At 41.5% G+C, this 22,514-nt stretch overlaps 2 protein-coding genes across 5 annotated transcripts in view; one reads left to right on the top strand and one right to left on the bottom strand.

The window, feature by feature from the left end:
* The window catches only part of SENP1 (SUMO specific peptidase 1), a 65,904-nt gene extending 54,773 nt beyond the window's left edge, over positions 1-11,131 (bottom strand). Inside the window, exons 1-4 of one of the 4 annotated variants that reach the window (XM_010354156.2) lie at positions 10,851-11,131; positions 6,142-6,189; positions 2,702-2,832; positions 1,054-1,138 (exon numbers count right to left, since the gene is read on the bottom strand). In XM_010354156.2, the coding sequence (XP_010352458.1) occupies positions 1,054-1,138; positions 2,702-2,832; positions 6,142-6,145 (220 nt within the window). In that variant the 5' untranslated portion in view covers positions 6,146-6,189; positions 10,851-11,131. Of the gene's footprint in view, positions 1-1,053; positions 1,139-2,701; positions 2,833-6,141; positions 6,190-10,224; positions 10,811-10,850 lie in introns of those variants that run through there. The other 3 variants (XM_030939624.1, XM_030939625.1, XM_030939626.1) reach the window with 3 other exon arrangements.
* Positions 9,970-22,514, top strand: part of PFKM (phosphofructokinase, muscle) — a 46,795-nt gene continuing 34,250 nt past the window's right edge. The window contains exon 1 of the mRNA XM_030939622.1: positions 9,970-10,242. The gene's annotated coding sequence lies outside the window, so the exon portion shown is untranslated. The remainder of the gene's footprint in view (positions 10,243-22,514) is intronic.

The following is a 22,514-nucleotide window of genomic DNA, read 5'->3' as shown; positions in this document are numbered from 1 at the left end:
ATCACTCGAGGTCGAGAGTGCGAGACCAGCCTGGCCAACATGGTGAAACCCTGTCTCTACTAAAATTACAAAATTTAGCCGGGCTTGGTGGTGGCTGCCTGCAATCCCAGCTACTAGGGAGGTTAAGGCAGGAGAATTGCATGAACCCAGGAGGCAGAGGTTGCAGTGAGCCAAGATCATACCACTGCACTTCAGCCTGGGCAACACAGGAAGACTCCGTGTAAAAAAAAAAAAAAAAAAAAAAAAAAAAAAAAAAAAAAAAAAAAATTCCTCGAGGCAGTTTCAATGGTATAATTAGTATTCCCATATTGTGGTAAGGCAAGAAGACTGAAGCATGAAGAGTAAAAAGACCTGGGAAGACTACTGTAATCTTCCTGAGTCCTACTGCCAAGAGGCTTACCAACAAAACTCTTAGTTTCTCAAGGCAGAGGCAGAAGACCCTTGGAAGTCCAAACCCTAGCAAGAGGGCAGATGATAGATAAGTCAGGCAGGTCACAGGATAAGAACAGCCTAGAGAATGCTGACTTCTGTCATGGATCACAAGTTAAATAGGCAAGCCCTTGAATATGCAAGCATATGGCTGTGGCAGGTGCTAGACAGAAACACACAGTTAACATTTCCTGCCCTGAAATAAGGACAAGCTCAAGAAGAAATAAATTTTCAGGTTTCATGGTTTCAAGTAGAACAGAAATAAACTAGCTCTGTGATTTAAATTAATGCAAAACAAACACCCTTTTCACACATAACATACACATATCCCCCAAAAAAGTCAAAAACAAAGTTGTATTGCTTTTTACAATGGTATAATGGACAGTTAGATTAGATTCTCAAAACACTTTCCCACTAGAAAACTAGTATTTGGATGAGACAAAATCAGTAAAGTATCATAGCAACCACATACACAGGAAAAGCCATTCAAATGATGTTTTAATGAAGAAAATACCATCTTGTTTTTGACAATGTCTTTACTTTTGGAGATGATAAACATAAACGATATGCTATAAAGAAATCCAAAAGGTATACAGTCCCTTGACTCCAAGTAATGTGTCATACCTGAATAATAGCTTGGATTATAAGCTGCACTTCTTGTGGAACATGTAAAAGATCGGTCCAAATGTCCTTGCCTGGAAGATAAAATCTAAACAAAGCAGAAGATTTTTCTTAAGTCACATTTTTTTTTTTTTTTTGAGACAAAGTCTCACTCTTGTTGCCCAGGCTGGAGTGCACTAACACGATCTCCACTCATTGCAACCTCTGCCTCCTGAGTTCAAGTGATTCTCCTACCTCAGACTCCTGAGTAGCTGGGATTACAGCTGGGATTACGTGCCATCACACCTGGCTAATTTTTGTATTTTTAGTAGAGACAGGGTTTCACCATGTTGGCCAGGCTGGTCTTGAACTCCTGACCTCAGGTGATCCACCCACCTTGGCCTCCCAAAGTGCTGGGATTACAGGCGTGAGCCACCATGCCTGGCCATGTCACGTTTTTTAACAATAAAATAAAAGCATATATTAGGAAAAATAAATAAACAAGACTATAAGCCGGGTACAGTGGCTCATGCCTATAATCTCAGCACTTTGCAAAGCCGAGGCAGAAGGATCACTTGAGCTCAGGAGTTTAACACTAGCAATGGACAACATGGAGAGACCCTGTCTCTAAATAAATAAAGACTATAGCAGAACTAAGACTATTTCAGAACTCAATATAATTATATTTACATGTTATACATATTAGTACTACATACTAATAAGAAAGGAAAACACATAGACAATCTAATGAAATAATTCAGGCTTCAAGGAAAAAAACAGGCAAAATATCTATTATACAACTTAATTCAAAGAATGTTCACTAAAAGGTAAATATGTATTTAGTACATCCTGTCTGAAGGCCAGTTATAACATATTAAAAAGGCTGAGAAAAATCAATCTGGTTTTGGTTCTTTTGATAACTTTACAGAGATAGTTCTTAATCAGAGGTGGTGCTGTACCCTGGGTACATATCTGGAAATGTGTGGACATACATTAACTATTAAAATGATTATGGGGGGAGGTGGATGCTACAGGTATTTAGTGCCTAGGGCTCACGGATGCTAAATATCCTATTAGGAAAGATTCACACATCAAAGAACGATCTCATCCAAATTACTAATGGCTTTCCCATTGAAAAAGACTGCTTTATTAATAGTGCTCCCCACACTTTCATGTGCATATAAATCAAATGAGGATGTTTTTAAAATATAAATTCTGATTCAGTGACAGGAGGTAAAGCCTGAGAGTCTGTATTTCTATCAGGCTCCCAAGTAATGTTGATGCTGTTGGTCCTGAACCAGACCCTGAAAACCAAGCACAGACATCTCAGAGCTGCTCTGTATTTTCACATTTCTCCCCCATTTAATGCTCAGCAATTTTAAGCGCTAGTTTAAAAGAACACCGATCTGCATATAAGTAATTTTAAAATTCAAAGAACAATGAGTTTTCTAAAAGGTACTGTTCTCAAAGAACTCATACATAGCCTATTTTGTCTTAACTTCCTTGTCTTAATTTTAATATATAGAGCAGAATTCTAAACACTAAAATTACTGATTCTAAAAAGTTTATATCCATGCTTGTATTTTTGAGTGTGGTATTTAAACTACATAAGATGAAAACGTATGAGGAGCCCAAATAATTAGTTAATTAAAGGAAGAAAATTCCTCCTAACCTGCTGGTCAGAAAGCGAAAGCTGGTCCTCTGGAAAACCTGTTTGTGGCAGGAGGTGGGTTTTGAATAAGGAGTTGTGGTTCACTAAAGTCACTTCTCCAGCATCCATCCTCATCCTATCAGCAATATCATCTAGGGAGAGAGTCTGGATTAGTTCAAATCACGTAATTCTTCAACAATGTTTTTCCTATGAACCAATCTTTTCACCTAATAAAAACAATTCCCACCCAGGCATAGTGCCTCAAGCCTGTAATCCCACCACTTAGAGAGGCTGAGGCAGGAGGATTTTTTTGAGGCCAGAAGTTCAAGTCCTATCTAGGGAACACAGCAAGACCCTGTCTCTACAAAAAATTAAAAAATGAGCCAGCAGGCCAGGTGCAGTGGTTCACACCTGTAATTCCAGCACTTTGGGAGGTCGAGGCGGGTGGATCACGAGGTCAGGAGTTCGAGACCAGCCTGGACAACATGGTGAAACCCCGTCTCTACTAAAAATACAAAAATCAGCCAGGCATGGTGGCGGGTACCTGCTACTCAGAAGGTGGAGGCAGGAGTATTGCTTGACCCTGGGAGGCAGAGGTTGCAGTGGGCCAAGATCGCGCCATTGCACTCCAGCCTGGGCAACAACAGCAAAACTCCATCTCAAAAAAAAAAAAAAAAAAAGTTAGCCAGCCAATGTGGCATGTGTCTGTAGCCTCAACTACTTGGGAAGCTGAGGCAGGAAGACTGCCTTGAGCCCATGAGTTCAAATTTACAGTGAGCCATCATCACACCACTGTACTCCAGCCTGGGTGACAGAGAGAGACCCTGTGTCTAACAATAATAACAAAAAAAGACAAAAAAAGAACTTGAAGAACAACTCTGCAATAAAATAAAATGCCTCTTTCATAGCTAACAAAAGGCAAAAATCTCATATTATCATTGTCAAAAGAGGTCCATGTGCAGAAATTGGCTCATTGGTAGATGGTCTCAGTTAATTCCAAAACAATTCAAAACTTGTACACATATAAAAACAGTTTAATTTAAAGCTTTAAAAACAACAAGACCAGGCAAGGTGGCTCACACCTGTAATACTAGCACTTTGGGAGGCTGAGGCAGATGGATGGCTTGAGCCCAGGAGTTCGAGACCAGCCTGGGCAATATGGCAAAATCTCGTCTTTATTAAAAAAAAAAACAAAACAAAACATTAGCCAGACGTGGTGGTGCATGCCTGTAGTCCCCGCTACTCAGGAGGCTGAGCTGGGAGGATCCTCCGAGCGTGGGGAGGTCAAGGCTGCAGTGAGCCATGACAGAGTCACTGCACTCCAGCCTGGGCGACAGAGTGAGACCCTGTCTCAGAGAACAACAAAGAAAAACACAAACAAAAAACAAAAATGCTCCCAAAATAAACTTTTTAAACATTTTAACTACAGAAAAAAATTTAAATATAAAAGATTGGGGCAAAAAATTCACCATTCAGTAACAAACACTGTTAACATTGGTTCATTTCCTGTTTTAACACAAAAAAGTGCTTTAAGACGTAATCCACCTGCCAGGTGTGGTGGCTCACACCTATAATACCAGCACTTTGGGAGGCTGAGGTGGGTGGATCACTTACTTGAGGCCAGGAGTTTGAGAGCAGCCTGGCTAACACTGGCAAAACCCCATCTCTACTAAAAATACACCAGGCATAGTGGCACATGCCTGTAATCCTAGCTACTTGGGAGGCTGAAGCATGAGAATCGCTTGAACCTGGGAGGCGGAGGATGGAGTGAGCCAAGATAACACCACTGCACTCCAGTTTAGGCAAGGGAGTGAGACTCTGTCTCCAATCATCATCATCATCATCATCATCATCATCATCATCATCATCATCTGCTTGAAATTTTTTAAAAGCATAGTTTTATTCATATTGCTCTTAACAGGTATCAGCTCAATAACTATAATATTAGGGCAGAATTTTACTTTTGAACCATTTTTGATAACTTTATTACTACAGAAGAGCTAGAATAGAAGCAATAAAGGTAACAGAATTCAATGACTTACACTGGTATCAGCAATGAGAGAAAATGGAAACAAATGAACAGGGAAGGAGAAGGCAGACTAAGGAAAAGGAAAACACAGAATAGAGAGAAAGCTAATGTGAATGTAAAAGGAACATAGGGATGTTATAAAATCTAAGTGTATAGATTTTTCAACTTATTTCTAAATTAGCTACTAGTCCTGATCTTATATTGATCGCCTTAACAGACATAAAGTACTATAAATGAAATAGTGAAAAATGTCCTAATCACAATTCTCAGTAACACTAGCTAAATGAAATAAAATATTTACATTAATCAAATTGTCATTTAGAAGTCAGTACAACATAGTACTAAGGAACAAGAACTCTTGGCTGGGCACGGTGGCTCACTCCTGTAATCTCAGCACTGTGGGAGGCCAAGGCAGGCAGATCATGTGAGGTCAGGAGTTCAAGACCAGACTGGCCAACATGGTAAAATCCCGTCTCTACTAAAATACAAAAATTAGCCGGATATGGTGGCACACGCATGATTGTAATCCCAGCTACTTGGGAGGCTGAGACAGGGACTGCTTGAACCCAGGAGGCAGAGGTTGCAGTGAGTTGAGATCATACCACTACACTCTAGCCTGGGTGACAGAGTGAGACTCTGTCTCAAAATAAAATAAAAAAAAGAACAAGAACTCTAGAAAACTCTAGAACCAGAGTGCCTAGGTTTAAATCCTGGCTCTGCCAGTTATAGCACACGACTCTAGGCAAGCTTCTTAATTTCTGTGTCTCAGTTTCCTTGTGATATAATAGGGATAATAATAGTAACCTACTTGGTAGGTACTATTAGGTACCCTTGTAAGATGGTTAGGAGTAAACGAACTAATATATTTTAAATACTTAGAACAGGGTCTAGTACACAATACAATAAATGAGATAATACTCCTAAATGAGTACATAAACAATGTTCTAACCAAAAGATAATTATGTGGGCCGGGCGCGGTGGCTCATGCTTGTAATCCCAGCACTTTGGGAAGCCAAGGTGGGCGGATCACCTGAGGTCAGGAGTTTGAGACCAGCCTAGCCAACATGGCGAAACCCTGTGTCTATTAAAAACACGAAAATTAGCTGGACATGGTGGCACATGCCTGTAATCCCAGCTACTTGGAAGGCTAAGGCAGGAGAATTGCTAAAACCCAGGAGACACAGGCTGTAGTGAGCAGAGATGGTGCCACTGCACTCCAGCCTGGGTGACAGAGCAAGACTACGTTTCAAAAAATAATGATAATAATAATTATGTTTGGCATATAGTATTACATAATTAGGATTAAGATTTCTCTTAAAATTATTATTAAGCACAAAGATACAAATACTGAAAATGTTAGGAAAACCCATTCTTTCACTCCAGCTTAACCAATGAGAGTAGCTAAAAGCATTCAACAACTAGTTAGTCTTACCCATTTCAAGTCTTTTCACATCACTGACTTTAGCAAAGATACAAAGTCCTACAAAAGAAGACACAAAACAGAAAAATTACATACTGAAACGCCTACTTCACTTAATTTTAGAAGGTGCAGCCACTAGAAGTGACATTTATTTGTGTTCTTAGTGGAGAAAAATCTAAGGTGGTAAAGAGTTGACTTGATGGGAAAAGGGTAAAAACTAAAACTAGCTTGAGGTACTTCCAAACATTTCTGCAACCTGCGCTACATTAAACAGCAATTACAGACTACCCACAGAATCACAGAATATTAAAGCAAGAAACAAGCTGGGAGCGCCAACCCTTAAGAGACTGAGTGGTTTGCATAAAGTCATAATGTCAGCAACTACACCGAAATTATAACCTAGAAATTCTTCCCAACTCATTGTTCTATTACCTCATGCTAAATCACTTCACAAACAAGTGACAGACTTTGTGATGGTCCTATTAAGACTTTTCTTTCATCTCTTACTCAGCAGCCTGATACTCTAACGACAATCAAGGACTACTCTGGAGGAGTACAAAGTACTTCCCCCAACATCATCAATCAAACTGCTACAAACCAAAGCCCCTTTGCCTATACAAAAATTACTGTCTCCTTTGATATATCCACTTTTTCCATAAAATAAAGATGTTAAAAACCAAACTGCTGGCGGGGTACGGTGGCTCACGCCTGTAATCCCAGCACTTTGGGAGGCCGAGGAGGGCGGATCACTTGAGGTCAGGAGTTGGAGGCCAGCCTGGCCAACATGGTGAAAACTCATCTCTACTAAAAATACAACAATTAGCCAGGTGTGGTGGTGCGTGCCTGTAGTCCCAGCTACTCGGGAGGCTGAGACAGGAGAACTGCTTGAACCCAGCAAGCAGAGGTTGCAGTAAGCCGATATCACGCCACTGCAACAGAGCAAGGCGCTGTCTCAAAAAAAACAAAAACAAAAAAAAACACAACCAAACTGCTTGGAACTAGGTTAATAAACATATCCTCGGCACATACGATCTTCGCAGATTTCCAAGAGGAGGAGGCTACTAGGGATGGTAATAGTCACACCCATATATATTTATAATCTTATAACCATATTTTTAAAAATATTAAGCACTTCATCAACCACATAGCAATACCAGGGCTTCAATGTATTCATGAGGCTGGATGATGATAATAGGCATTCTTTGTGGTCACAATAATGAAAGTCACACAAAAGAAGGCTACTTAAAGTTTTCTTGGCATATGCGACCACGCCACTGCCCTCCAGCCTGGGCGACACAGCTAAGACTCCGTCTCAAAAAAAAAAAAAAAAAGTTTTCTTGGCAGAGCTACAGACTAAGCAGAGTAATTATCTGATTACCTAGTATTGCCAGGAAGGATCCCTAAAGAATTTAAGCCTTAGATTTAGGCTTCAAATGTATTTCCAAATGCTCAACTTAAAAGACTTCTTTATCTAAAAATTCTTCAGGTTATTTTTTCCCCTTCTTTCTTCTTTAATAGAGTAGACTCCCTTTGGTTCCAGATTAAGGGGGAAAAAAATCTTATCAACCAATACATTAGCAACATTTTTTTGACATTTTAAAGTTGCTTCATAACTGTCATTACTAGCCTTTTTAAAATTATTATGAAGAAGAATGCCAACTTAAAGCCTTGGTGCCCAAAAGAATAATCCCACGTTAATTTCCTTGCATTTTGTTGAGATAGATATGAAAAGAAAAGGAAGCTAGAAATTCAAAGAATTTTATCCGATTATATCCAGAGAGGTTAAATGACTTGCCTGAAATCACACAGATGGGGCAAAAAGAAGACAAGAATCCATGTATCCTGATTCCAGGGCAAAGGCACATTTCAAACATCATACAACTTCAAATCCTTTAACACACCCTCAAAGATTCATATGCACTGGCAATTTAAAAGTAATCCCTCACTAACCCTGGGGAATCCACACTGATTTATAATTTTAAATAATTAAAACCCCACATTTATATTTTAATACAAATATATCCAGCTTCTTCAGTGTGCTTACGGTACATTCTTTTAGCCACTTGCAGTTACATTGGGAGAAGGAATATTTCACCCCAAGATTCTCCATGAAAATGCTGGATCTGGAACCTTGATGCCACCAAATTCATGCAACTATAAAAATGTTTTCTTTTTTAAAAAATGATTCTAATAATTCATTTCCTAGTATACACTGGTCATGTAATTTACTGAAAGAACATAAGCCATTACAAATATTCAGATGAAGTCAGGTTAGTAGCGGAACACAAGGCAATGGGAAATCTGAAAGAACAAAAAAGATCACAGTCTTCACAACTGTGGTGAAACATTGATAACCTTACACATACGCAAAGAGGGGAAAAAGACAATGTTTAGGGCTGTAAGGAAGTCACTAGAAAATATATATTGAGGACGGGCGTGGTGGCTCACGTCTGTAATCCCAACACTTTGGGAGGCCGAGGTGGGCGGATCACAAGTTCAGCAGTTCGAGATCGGCCTGGCCAACATGTTGAAATCCTGTCTCTACCAAAAATACAAAAATTAGCCAGGTGTGGTGGCAGGTGCCTATAATCCCAGCTACTCGGGAGGCTGAGGCAGGAGAATTGCTTGAACCCGGGAGGCAGAGGTTGCAGTGAGCCGAGATCACGCCATTGCACTCCAGCCTGGGTGACAGAGCAAGACTCCGTCTAAGAAAAAAAAAAATCTGTATCTATATCTGTATCTCTATGTCTCTCTCTCTCTCTCTATATATATATAGATCTATATATATCTATATAGGCATTCTTTGTGGTCACAATAATGAAAGTCACACAAAGGAAGGCTGCTTAAAAGTTTTCTTGGCATACGAGATCACGCCACTGCCCTCCAGCCTGGGCGACAGAGCGAGACTACGTCTCAAAATATATAGACAGATAGAGATAACTTCACCTAACCTATATATATCTATATATAGATATAGAGAGAGAGAAAGAGAGAGAGAGAGACACGCAATGTTAGCTTTATCCAGGACCAAGATGTGGTTAGAACAATTTATAAGAAGGGTGTGAAAGCAATCACGTGAAATCGCCCTTTTCCAAGTTCTGAAAAACAATTATGTGTACAATAGTGTGTATTATATCGTCATGTGTTTGAGGTTTCTTCCCCTCTATTTTTATATGTAATCTCTCCCAATCAGACTCTAACACCTTAAACACCTTAATACTCTAACGCCGTAAACCCTAAGTATTCAAATTCTTTCATACACATTCATTTACCGGGCACCAACTATGTGCATTAAGAAAGGGTCCATGCCACTGGGCAGCTCACTGTCTAGTAGGGAAAGCCAGATCCATAAACAGGTACAGCAAGACAGTAGAGCTGGTACAACTGATAGAAGATGTAGAAGTTGGGAAGAAAAGGACAGAGTTCCAAAGCAACAGTCAAAAACTGCATTCCCTTAGGCAGAAGTAGTAGAACCTGTTTTTGTATCCATCCACTCCCTCTAGACAACTCATTAGATGAGTGATATGAAGACCATCTTTGCAGTTGGGATAATTAATTGAAGTCAGTTAAAAATGAAAAAGCCTTCCTAAAAGGGACTAGAGAGGAAAAATAAAGGGTGGTTGGGCGGGGGGAGGTGTAAACTGGAAGTAGGTTAAGGGATCATGCTTAAAGAGATGCTTAAAGTTGCATTGTAACTGTAATTTCAAAGTCAGGGCAATCTGTATTTCAACATGAGTCCTTAACACAAATTATTTTTATGAAGAATAAAGATTTAGGAGATGATGTGATCTAATCCATCCAGAATAACCAGTTATAACAAAGACCCTCAGTCAAATAGTTGGTAGTAGATAAAAGGCTTTATATGAATATTACAAGAATCACCACCACTCCAAATATAGTAAGTGTACCAAATACGAAGTAAAATGACTTTAACAAGGCTGACTTGAAAGTGATAAAGGAGCAAGTTATTGCCAACCAGATAGTGGAAATACTGCACAGGCACCGATAAACAGAAATCACCAAGCTCAAGGAAAGAGAAACGATCCAGAGATCACGTTAGGGTACACCAAGAAAGAGACGGTTCAAGGGAATTACCAGGAGGCGATGAGCCAGGTAAGCAAATTGTGGCAGTTAAGGGGATTTTCATAACCTGAGCAGGAGGGTCCAGACGTTTCTTTCTGGTGGTGGCACTAGCGATATCACATCTCAGGGAGATACCACAGAGTAAGAGAGTTGGAGAAATGTTTACGTGAGACGCAGAAGTAGTCGAGAAATATCACTGGGGTCTCAAGGAAGGCGGGAGATGAAGCCGGTACCACAGAAAGCCAAGCTTCCCGGTGAAAACAGCTCTCCCTAGAGAAGACCCTGCTCTGGCGGGAAAGCCCCGGAATCGCAACCAGCCTTTTCCCAAGAACCGCTGGGCGCTGGGATGGGGCCTGCTGTAACGGCAGGGAGACGGCCTCTCCGCGGCCCAGGAGAGAGAGACCAGAAGGAACGGCCTCAGGTAGCCTAACGGCCACCGGCGGCCACAGCGCGGCCACCGGACAGCAGGGGGGAGGGGAGGTGGTCCCAGGGGGCGGGGCAGAGGAAAAGGCGCCGGCCCCACAGTGCTCCCCGCTTCCGCCCAGTCCAACCCGGGCCGGCGCATCGGGTCCGACACAGTCTCCTGGACCAGGCTCCCTCCATCCTCACCCCTCCCCCAGCTTCCCGCCGCCACTCACCGAACCGGAACCGGCTGCCATGCGAAGGAGTTTCCGGCCGGGCGCGGAACGCAAAACCCGGGAACCGCCGCGAACCGGAACCGCCTTCACAGCACCGGAAGAGCCGCTAGGTGGCTGCAGAGGAGGGGGCTGGGGCAGGAGGTCAAAGAACAGAGTTAAGGACCAGTGGGACGCCTGCGCGGTGTGGCGAGGCCCGAGAAGCCAAGGGAGCGTTTAAGACTTGTTGTAATTTCTCAGTACCCTTTTCAGTCTGGGCGTTTTCGCTTTCTCGTACTCGGAATACTGTTAGTGAGCCCTTCGTCCTATGCTTTTCTCTGTTCCCTCAGCTCCCTCACTCGCCGCCTTCTGGTTCCGCACGGCGAGTTTTGCTTGGGTTCCAGTTTCCATGGCAGCTTTTCGCTGTGGTCCTAAATCTGCGGAAACCTGTGGCTTCCCCCGACAGATGGGGACCTGAGATCTAAATCGATCTCAGGCTATCTTGTGTTTTATTGAGAATCACAGAACGTTAGTGCTTGTAAAGGTTATTGGAGATATTTTAATGTTACCAGGTTCAGAGAAGTGAAGGGATTTCCCAAGGGTTTTAAGTGCACGGCCCATCTAAGACTAGGAAACAAGTTTCTTAACTTGCAGTCCTATACTCTGCACCACCTCATGCTTGATTGACCATTCAGCAAACAAAAAAAAAAAAAAAAGAAAAAAGCATCTTGAGGACGGATTAGGCTAGACGCTGGCAAGATGTCGAAACTTCGAGAACTCTGGAGGAATTTGAAAGACAGGCAGAGCTGTGAGGAAAGCTTTTGGGAGCCCACTAGAGATCTGCTTTTCTGGGTAGAGATAGAGAAGGACCCAGGAATCACCTCTGACCTCTGAAGGGCTTTGTTGTTCCTGGGACACATTGATTAACTTGGAATCTGCCATACTTTCTAAAAGAAAATAATGGGAAGAAATATGTTTGTTCATTCAGGCTGTTTGTCAAGCACCTCAGCTTGGTAGGCCTCTGGACCCAGGCCCTGTAGAAGTCTTAGAGAAATGCCCCCTTAGTAGGTCCTTTACGCTCAGATCACAGCCACAGGCACAGTCTGAGCTCAGACTTGAAGAAGGGTAGTTTGTGGAGGCCCCCAGCCTTTCTGATACTCTCAGAAGCTTACTGAGTTCAGGGGATCCTGCCCTGTCAAATACATCAAAGTAGATTATTTGTGTTGCCTCATATGCTGATACTTTTATATTGTCAAGTCCTAAGGCCTAGTAGTAATGAGCGTAACTGGTCTATGTCAGTCATTGACATCTTATTCCACAGCTCTGTTCGTTTGGATTAAACTCTGTCTCTATTTCTAGGAGGCAGCCATGCGTAAAGACGAGTTTCATCTGAAATTTTTCATGTGTGTGATTCAATCTCGCCAGTTAGTCAGGACTCCTCAGAGAACAGGTACCATTGTTTCCTGATCATACTCCAGTGACAGAGAATGAGTTCTCTCACAAGAAGTCTCAATACAGGATGTGAAGCTTTCTAGTGTAAATACGGATTTGAGGGGTCAACTGACTAGTTTATCACATTCTCACTTTGATAAAATATTGATCACTGAGTCATGTGTTTTCCAGGTAAGATTTTGACCTGGTTTGTTGTGATAGTCGCCAGGCAGATAAGGAGGACTTGAGAGTTGAGGGGGGAACAAAATTTACCCCATGAGTTGGTCATTGATTTCTGTGTTGTTATGTGAATTACTTTGACCAGTCTGGGCTCATCTGTGGGAATCTTTATTGTCATTATAACTGACACTTCAAAACTATCAAGTAAATCAAGCCTTAAGGAAAAATGGCCTTCTCATCCACCCCACCTCAAAGTATCTAGTTATATGTTCTGTTTTTCCCCCATGTATGTCAAGGAAATGGAATCTTTTTGAGGTAAGAAAGTTGTTGAGAACAGTCATCGCTTCTCTAATTTCTCACTGGATTTTTGGAAAGAAAGCCCTGAACAGCTCAGAGTCATAGGAAAAATGAAAGGGAGTAAGAAACACTCCCTTCCCTGAATCCCACCTTGAGGGTGACCTAAAGCTATTGTTTCTCAGCTGGGGAAGCTTCTACTTCCAGCATGCTCATACCAAAGCCACCAACAAAGACAGACACCTTGAAGAGTCTAGATACTTTGGATGATCCAGACACCGTGAGAAGCATACCTGTTTTCAAAACTGGTGAGGCATGTGGGTAAACAGCAAGAAATGTGCAAAGGAATATGGGAAAGTGAAAGTTGTATGCATAGTGTTATAAATCAGGGTAGAGCTACTAAAGTAAAGCTGAAATACAAGTTAAGACCCAAGGGGGAAAGTCTGTGTGTGTGTGAAACAGAGAGAGAGAGAGAGAGAAAGAGAAAGACGGGGAGGGAAAGGAAAAAGGGAGAGAGTTGAGGATGGATCATCTGGGAAACTGTAGGGAAACGGACGTTTCTCTCTATGAAGAATAACTTAATTTGGTCAATATTAAATCAGTTGGCTCATAACTGTAAACTACTAATCTGGTTTATCGTATTGTCAGCATCCTTGATATATAAATATGTGAAACTTAAAAAAATCGACTAAATGAGTTACTATTTTACAAAATGATTCCAAATATTGTAAAAAATTTTCATCTTAGGAAACCGTTTAATAATAGATTTCTCATGTATGTTTTAAATAATGTTCAATTCACAAGCAATTTATACGAAGCTTCAGAAACACATCTGTATGTTTCGTCTCAACTTAATTACATCTATATTGGAGTCAATTCACTGCAAATCTTTTTTTTTTTTTTTTTTTTTTTTTGAGACGGAGTCTCGCTCTGTCACCCGGGCTGGAGTGCTGTGGCCGGATCTCAGCTCATTGCAAGCTCTGCCTCCCGGGTTTACGCCATTCTCCTGCCTCAGCCTCCCGAGTAGCTGGGACCACAGACGCCCGCCACCTCGCCTGGCTAGTTTTTTGTATTTTTTAGTAGAGATGGGGTTTCACCGTGTTAGCCAGGATGGTCTTGAGCTCCCGACCTCGTGATCCGCCCGTCTCGGCCTCCCAAAGTGCTAGGATTACAGGCTTGAGCCACCGCGCCTGGCCTCACTGCAAATCTTTATCGAGTTCCCACTATTTGCCTAATAATATACTAGAAATGATAGGTTATAAAACATACTTATAAGACATATCCTTGCCATTGCCCCAGTAGCGTACAGTTTGGAAATACCTTAGCGATTATTTAGCTCAACTCTCTTATATTTTCAGAAGGAACTCAGGACTAAAAGGTTTTCCTCGGAAAGTTAATAATTTCATTAAAGTAGCAATTCCTAGAGCTTATGAAATATATATCAGTATTTAGCCATATTTTTGAGCACTCACATTTGAAATCATTGGACTAGACTCTCCAGGAAATGAGAAAATGAACTAGACACTTTCCCTGTTTCCTAGGATCTTATGATTAAGGAGAGGAGATAATATGGAGCAATGTGTAAGTTAAGAACTTAATAACTTTGGTTCAAAATTTTGAATTGGTTCAAAATAAGTCATAGATATGTAGAGAAGGGAAGAACCAGCTGACTGCTCAGAGCCAGCTTTGCTTTTCCTTCCTTCCTCTCTCCCTTCCTTCCTTCCTTCTTCTTTTCTTTCCTTTTTTCTTTTCTTTTTTTCTTTTCTTCCTTTTGCAACTGTTTGTGGTCTACATCCCTTTAATCAGACTTCCTTTGCCCCTGCATAGAAAGCAGCAAGAAATAAACCCAGCTGATAGCTTTTTCCTATTGCTTATTGACTTTGTACAGATTCTTATTTGCCCTCATCTTTCCTGCTTTTTTGATTCTCCTTTTCCTCTGATGTACCTAATACTCACCTTAGACTGCCTTTGCTCTGATGACTCATTTGGACCTGCTTCTGTGGTTTGAACTCAGCATTGTCTCATGGACAAAATTCTGATGTTCAACTTCTGCCTTTAAACCCTGGGGTCTGTGCGGCTCAGGTAAGTGGCCACTCTTAACCCTTTCAGCTTTCCTACTGGAGAAAGGAAATCCAGTATTTTCCCAGCACCAATAAGGTCTCCATTCCTCCTCTTCTGCCTGACTCCCTGCTTCCTTCCTCATCCTTTCCTCTTCCCTTCCTTCCTCCCTCCTACTCTTCCTCCTCCTTTGACTTCCTTCCAAGAGAATTTGTTGAGCACATACTATGTCAGGTACTGTAGTTGGCACTGGGAATAAAGTAGTAAATAAAACAGGTACGTTGTCTGCTCTCATGAAGTTTATAGTCTTATGGGAGTAAGACAGTAATCACACAATCACACACATGGTTATTTAACTAGAATGGTGCTAGTGCAATGAAAGAAAATCATACCATGTAATCAGAGGATAAAACAGGGGATGTAATATGGCCTGAGAAGTCAGAAAAATGTTTCTCAGGAAGGCCTGAGGGATGAGTATGCATCAGCTAGGTAAAGAGAGAAGAGCTTTCCAGAAAAGGGGACAATAGACTATGAAACGGGAAAGAGTAGAATGGGCCAATGTGACTTGATGATGGGAGGAATAGCGGGAGAGTGAACTGTACAGATGGTGTAAGAGCCAGATTGTGCAGTGCCTTCTAGGTCTTATTGACACTTCTGAGCTCTGGGAAATCACTGAAGAATGATAGGATCATGTTGCTTTTTAAAACATGTTTCTGGCTCCTGGGTGGGGGATGGATTGGAGAGGTACAAGGGTAGTTATCTGCTCTGATGAGATGAATGCCACTGCCTTGCTCCATTTCTTACCTCTAGGCAATGCATCACTCTAGGGCACCAGTGAAATGGTGAGGAACTCATGTCATCAAACAGCAGAGATGAGCACAGAGCTACTGGTACCCAAACATAAAAAAACCCTGGCCTGATGTCTTTCTGCTTCTGCCAGCCCAAGAAATTCACAGGGACTCCCTCCAGGGTATTCTGCTTCTTGTTCTAAGTGCAGTTGTACATGGAGATTCTGTGCTCTAGTCCTTAAGAAAAATGGAATATATTTCTTTCTTGTCTCATACCTGGCAGGGAAGCAGCTGTTGTTTTTTCCAACATCTTGCCTATCAGTATAAGCAGCTCTGCCTGTACTATAATGAGGCAGGCTGTGTGTGTGGGGCCCATAGAGGATCAGCTCCTGACATAAGAAAGCCACTTGATCCTGCACTGGGGTGTAGCAAGAGTGTGAGTCACCTAGGCTGTACCCTTTACCCCTATGTCCTGACCCCTAGGCTTTGCAAAGAAAGGTGATTAGCATTTCAAGATAGGTAAGAGTGTGGGACAACTACCTCCAGGGCAAAAGATCAGGGGTAGCAGGCACCTTTGTGGTACAGGCTCTGATCCAGCAGATCCAGCTGCCCACTAGACATAAAGCCTCTCCTGTATATAAAGACTTCGATGATGGGCAACCTGCCTAGGTAACTAGTGACTCTCAAGACTACTTCTAGTGACCTGAAAATGGGGAAGCATTCCAAAGGAGTGGTGCTTCACCCATTTGCTTCTTGTGTCACAGCTTCTCCCTGGAAGATAAGACCTTACTATCATATTCTTCACTTCATCTAGGCCAGCTATCACCAGCATTGCCCATGCCCCTGCTGCCCTTCTGATTCTCTGTACCTGGGTATTCTGTACACTCACACCTAGGTGAATTATGCAGACAAGGATGCAGTTACCCCAACATTGTGAGTGCAACTGAAATGTAGAGATTACAATTGCTGTCCATGATCCAAGTTCCCTTCAAGCAGGTGTATTTGCCTTCTGCATCAGAGGCAAGATTCTCTCTCTATATGCCATGTTGTAGCAATCCAAGAAGCTGGACCCTTGCTGAAGGAAAATCAATGGGAGTTCTGCCTCTATCAAGATTGCCTTAATCTCAACATAGTCACCATTCATCATTGACCTCCTGACCCCAGACTTCCAGAATCAGTTCCACAGAACTTGAGTCTTCTCCTGGAGCTAAAATTTTCAGGGCTCTTACATTGCCAACTGAATTGGGAAGGTCATTGAGTGGGAAATATCACCTTACAAATGCTCTTCTTTCAGTCAAGTCTGCAAGGATATCAGTAGATCTATGGAACACTTCTTTCATCTTCCATCATTTTGTATATATACACTTGGACCGCCCTTCTCTGGGTGGTCCCATGTTAAACTACCTCTCAGTTACCCAGGGACGTGTATTTACGGGCCTAGAGGTATATTCCATGGACTATGTACTTGCTAAACAGCTAAGGCTTCCACATTGTGTTTGATTAGGGGTTAGCAGATCTGAAGAGGAAGACTCCCAGGATTGTGTTATACAATAATTATTTGTCTTCTCTGCTCTGATATCCCCAAAAGCTTACTTTTTTAAGGAAAGAAAAAGTTTATCTGGCTCAAGGTTGAGGCTACATTCCTCTGCTGAAGTTTGTTTACCTCTGCCATAATCAAATCTTGAAAGTGGTAGCTTTAGTTTATAATGGGAATTATCTTGTCTCCTGTGACCTCTTCCCTGAACTGTCTCTCTCAGTAAGTTGATTGTAGTTAGTGTAAGTGACCCCACAAGAGCCATCCAGACTTTTGAGGCTGACAGATTCATTCTTCAAGTGATGGTGTTCTTGGACCTCCACAGCTTAGAACAATTCTTATCAAACTTTGACTTGTGTCAGACTCACCCTGATAGCTTGTTAAAACACATTGCTGTGTACCACCCCCAGAGTTTCTGATTCAGTAGATCCCAAGTAGGGCCCAATAATGTGCATTTCTAACCAGTTCCCAGATGATACTGATTCCACTAGTGTCAATTGAGAACCATTGTCTTAAACCAACTGGGGTACCTGAAGAAACTCAGCCTGTCCCTGCTAGGTGAGGTGGAATAGCCAAACAGGTGCCCTGTGTCAGGAACCTCAATATTAGTGACTTGTGGAGTCTGCTTTGTCTCCAGGAATCATCCTATCCCAGCTAGAGCTAAAGATGATTCTCCAGACAATAGTTTCATGCCTGTGCCCAGGGTCTCTCATCGTGGAGCCACATTCTAGTGGGGAAAAGCAGATAACAAGCAGTATATTCATCAGGTAATGACTAGATAAGCTCCATGGGTTGTGTAGAGGTGAGAGAGCCAGATATATAATTGTTTCAACCCAGAGAGAGACCCATACCTAATTGCTGCAAGTGTTTCACAACATCAACCTGCCGAATCATTATTCCCCGTGTGTAATTCTGATTCCAGTCCAGAGGAATCTTAGTGGTCCTTTGATATAACACTTTTAACTTTTCCCTGTCTCAGATCTCTGCCTTTGCTATTGTCTCTATTTGAAAGCAGTTCCCCTATATCGTACTTAGCATGGTTTTCTCCCTTGTTTATTTAGACGTCTTTTTAAATATCATCTCCTCAGCGAGGTTTTTCTAGTTCACCCTACTTAAATAGCATGCATGTCACTCTCCTTCTCTGCCCTGCTTTATTTTTCCTCATAGCATTTATCACCACTTGACTGATTTGTTTATTACATGCTTTGCTCACTAGCATGTAAGCTCCATGAAGAAAGAGGTATTTGTTTTGTTTCATTTTGTTTTTCCAGTTCAGGATCCCCTTGAGCCTAGAACAGTGCGTAACATGTACTAGGTTTACAGTATTTGTTGAATGGATACATGAAACCTGTTATATGCTGTTTGCTTTTCTCTTGGGTTAGAGTCACACCTGCGTGACTGCCATACCTACTTCTCAATCCCAAATGTCCTGGTACACCATCAGTAGCCTCATCTTCTTCATTTTTTCATCACAGTGGTCTTAATATAGATCTGTACCTATTTAATAGACATGATACTATCCTCGTGGTGGTGAATGTATTCATGTATATGGCATACAGCATCCTCTTACTGCCCCCCACCCCGTGTCAGCCTCTGGTAATCATTGTCAAAGAGATCTTCTATCTATATAAACTACTCAACTGCCTGGCAGTAATGTTTGGTTTTATCCTGGTTTGGAGGGCATTGCCCAAAGCTCTACATGTCTTCATTTACCTATCCATGACATACAGGGTTAATGGTCAGACAGAGCATATGTATTAGGTATTTTAGAATACCACTGCAGCTCTACTCAGGGGTCCTACCTAACTAGCTGCTGGAGAATTTTCTTTTTCTTGCTTTCTTTCTTTTTCTTTTCTTTTTTCTTTTTTTTTTTTTTTTTTGAGAGGGAGTCTTGCTCTGTCACCCAGACTGGAGTGTGCAGTGGCACCATCTCGGCTCACTGCAACCTCCGCCTCTGGGACTCAAGCAATTCTCCTGTCTCAGCCTCCTGGGTAGCTGGGACTACAGGCGCATGCCACTACACCCGGCTAATTTTTTGTATTTTTAGTAGAGACGGGGTTTCACCGTATTAGCCAGGATGGTCTCGATTTCTTGACCTCATGATCCACCCACCTCGGTCTCCTAAAGTGCTGGGATTACAGGCGTGAGCCACCACACCCAGCTGAGAATTTTCTTTAAACATCTCATACTTATCTCCCCCAGAATTCCTTCTTTCATAATAATTATAATTTTTGACCCTACTATGTGCCTGGACTTCACTAACACGCCAATGGCTGGCTGATACTTGGAGAGCTCCAAGAAGCTTGAGGACCTTCTTAATATCTTCCTTTACACTGAGGATCAGCATAAAGCAATTGCTGAAAGGCATATTCTTTATGCTGATCCTCGTATGAGATTATCATTTGGCTCTCCTCTGTTCACATCAGCTTTATCTCAAATGCTGAAAATAGGAAAACCACCGGCAGATAATTGAAGGTAGAGGGAATGATGGGCTTTAATCTCATGGTCTTCTGGCTCCAACTGACCTCCCTCTTAAGCATTCAATCCTTTTTTTTTTTTCTTTCGCTTCCTCCCAGGTCCAGCTACCATAAATTCTGAATTGCCAGCCTCAGCAGCTGAAGAAAGCTGGGTGTATTCTAGACGAAGTTCTAGATTTCCAGCGGTATCATGGCGAATTCCTATAGTTTAATCATTGGAATAGACATAAGCCCTCTTGAGAGGCCTATCGGAGGGCCCCAGGTTCTTTTCCAGCACAAACCTAGTACATTTTAGCTTTCTACTCTGGAGGAAGGGTCCAAGGTGTTATTTTCCAGCCCCCTTATACCATAATAGCAATGAAAATAATCTTGGAATGAGTGAAAATCTAGCCACTGGCTTAGTTTGGTTGCCTCAAGAGTTTGTTTGTGCCATCTCTTATTTGACTATGTAACTTGCTTCTTTGCTCTTGTTGTCCATGGTTCTCTAACATTGCTGAGCTGTGCACTTTACTCCCAACGCTTTCCTTAGTCACCCTAGCTTGTATGATAATGCTTAGAGCTCTTCCTCAGCCCACTCTTCCTTAGTCACCGCACTGTGTTCATCTGTAGGCTTCATACACCAACACTCTGTCCTAATGTATGCTTCTCAGCCTCGCTCCCACCCCTTGGAATGTCGATTGGACAGATACCATATTTTCTAGAACTGCTTAGATCTCAGACATTTTCTTCCAACATCTATCCACCGTAAAATTATGAATCCAATTTTTATTAATAAGGCAAGTCAACAATAGCTAGCTAAAGTGTTGAGTCCAATTTGTTAAGGTTCTTGGGAAGCTGTATTTGAAATTTAAAAGTTGTTTGATGGATAGAATATTAGGAAAAAAGGGAAATGCATGGTCTTGGAGTTTAGGATTAAAGGAAAGAAAATCCATTTTTAAGGAACTATTCCTGTTTCATCATATCATTCATCTCTAATGCTGGAAAACATATCCACTGGTATCTTTCCCGTAAACAATACTGAGTAAACACTGACAAATTCCCACTATCCAGGTACCACTTATTTTTACTCCTTCTGCTTTAATATATTCATGTCATTAAAATATGATACATTATTAATGTTAATGGGGTTATTGATTTTTTTCAATTATATTCCACGTCCAATGACATGTAAACTTCCTACGAACATTTGATAATCCCTCTAGATTATAAACTCCCTGGGAGCTTATTATATAGCTTAGTAGCTGGCACAGTGGCTGGCACATGAGTCCTCAATAAGTATTTGTTAAATGTATGAATTAATTAATAACAAATAGGAGTTTCTTAAGATTCTTGTCAGGAAGAAATTTACAGCCATTTCTTAATACGAAGTATTTCTTCCATCAGCTACTCTATTTTGTGTTGGTTTTTACTAGTTTAACTCAACAACGTCTTCAGTTTGTGGATTGCCTTGAGATGACCATAGGCAAGATGTAAGTGCTTCTGAGAAAATTCTCCTTCTCTAGGACCCCCAACCCCTAACTTACCTGAATTTGCCTAGGTGTCCTTTGAGATGATGATTTCTTTCTTTCTTTTTTTTTTTTTAAATTTTGTGTGTATTTTTATTATACTTTTAAGTTCTAAGGTACATGTGTACAGTGTGCAGGTTTGTTACATATGTATACTTGTGCCATGTTGGTGTGCTGCACCCATCAACTTGTCATTTACATCAGGTATAACTCCCAATGCCATCCCTCCCCCCCACCCATAATAGGCCCTGGTGTGTGATGTTCTCCTTCCAGAGTCCAAGTGATCTCATTGATCAATTCCCACCTATGAGTGAGAACGTGCGGCGTTTGGTTTTCTGTTCTTGCCATAGTTTGCTGAGAATGATGGTTTCCAGCTGCATCCATGTCCCTACAAAGGACACGAACTCATCCTTTTTTATGGCTGCATAGTGTTCCATGTGCACTATGTGGTATATATGTGCCACATTTTCTTAATCCAGTCTGTCACTGATGGACATTTGGGTTGATTCCAAGTCTTTGCTATTGTGAATAGTGCCGCAATAAACATACATGTGCATGTGTCTTTATAGCAGCATGATTTATAATCCTTTGGGTATATATCCAGTAATGGGATGGCTGGGTCAAATGGTATTTCTAGTTCTAGATCCTTGAGGAATCGCCGTACTGTTTTCCACAATGGTTGAACCAGTTTACAGTCCCACCAACAGTGTAAAAGTGTTCCTATTTCTCCACATCCTCTCCAGCACCTGTTGTTTCCTGACTTTTTAATGATTGCCATTCTAACTGGTGTGAGATGGTATCTCATTGTGGTTTTGATTTGCATTTCTCTGATGGCCAGTGATGACGAGCATTTTTTCATGTATCTGTTGGCTGTATGCATGTCTTCTTTTGAGAAATGTCTGTTCATATCCTTTGCCCACTTTTTGATGGGGTTGTTTGTTTTTTTCTTGTAAATTTGTTTGAGCTCTTTGTAGGTTCTGGATATTAGCCCTGTGTCAGATGAGTAGATTGCAAAAATTTTCTCCCATTTTGTAGGTTGCCTGCTCACTCTGATGGTAGTTTCTTTTGCTGTGCAGAAGCTCTTTAGTTTAATTAGATCCCATTTGTCAATTTTGGCTTTTGTTGCCGTTGCTTTTGGTGTTTTAGACATGAAGTCCTTGCCCATGCCTATGTCCTGAATGGTATTGCCTAGGTTTTCTTCTAGGGTTTTTATGGTGTTAAGTCTAACATTTAAGTCTCTAATCCATCTTGAATTAATTTTCATATAAGGAGTAAGGAAAGGATCCAGTTTCAGCTTTCTACTTACAGCTAGCCAATTTTCCCAGCACCATTTATTAAATAGGGAATCCTTTCCCCATTTCTTGTTTTTGTCAGGTTTGTCAAAGATCAGATGGCTGTAGATGTGTGGTATTATTTCTGAG

Source organism: Rhinopithecus roxellana, chromosome 10 (genome assembly GCF_007565055.1).
Source record: "Rhinopithecus roxellana isolate Shanxi Qingling chromosome 10, ASM756505v1, whole genome shotgun sequence".
NCBI lineage: Eukaryota > Metazoa > Chordata > Mammalia > Primates > Cercopithecidae > Rhinopithecus > Rhinopithecus roxellana.
This window is presented reverse-complemented; position numbering and strand designations above follow the sequence as displayed.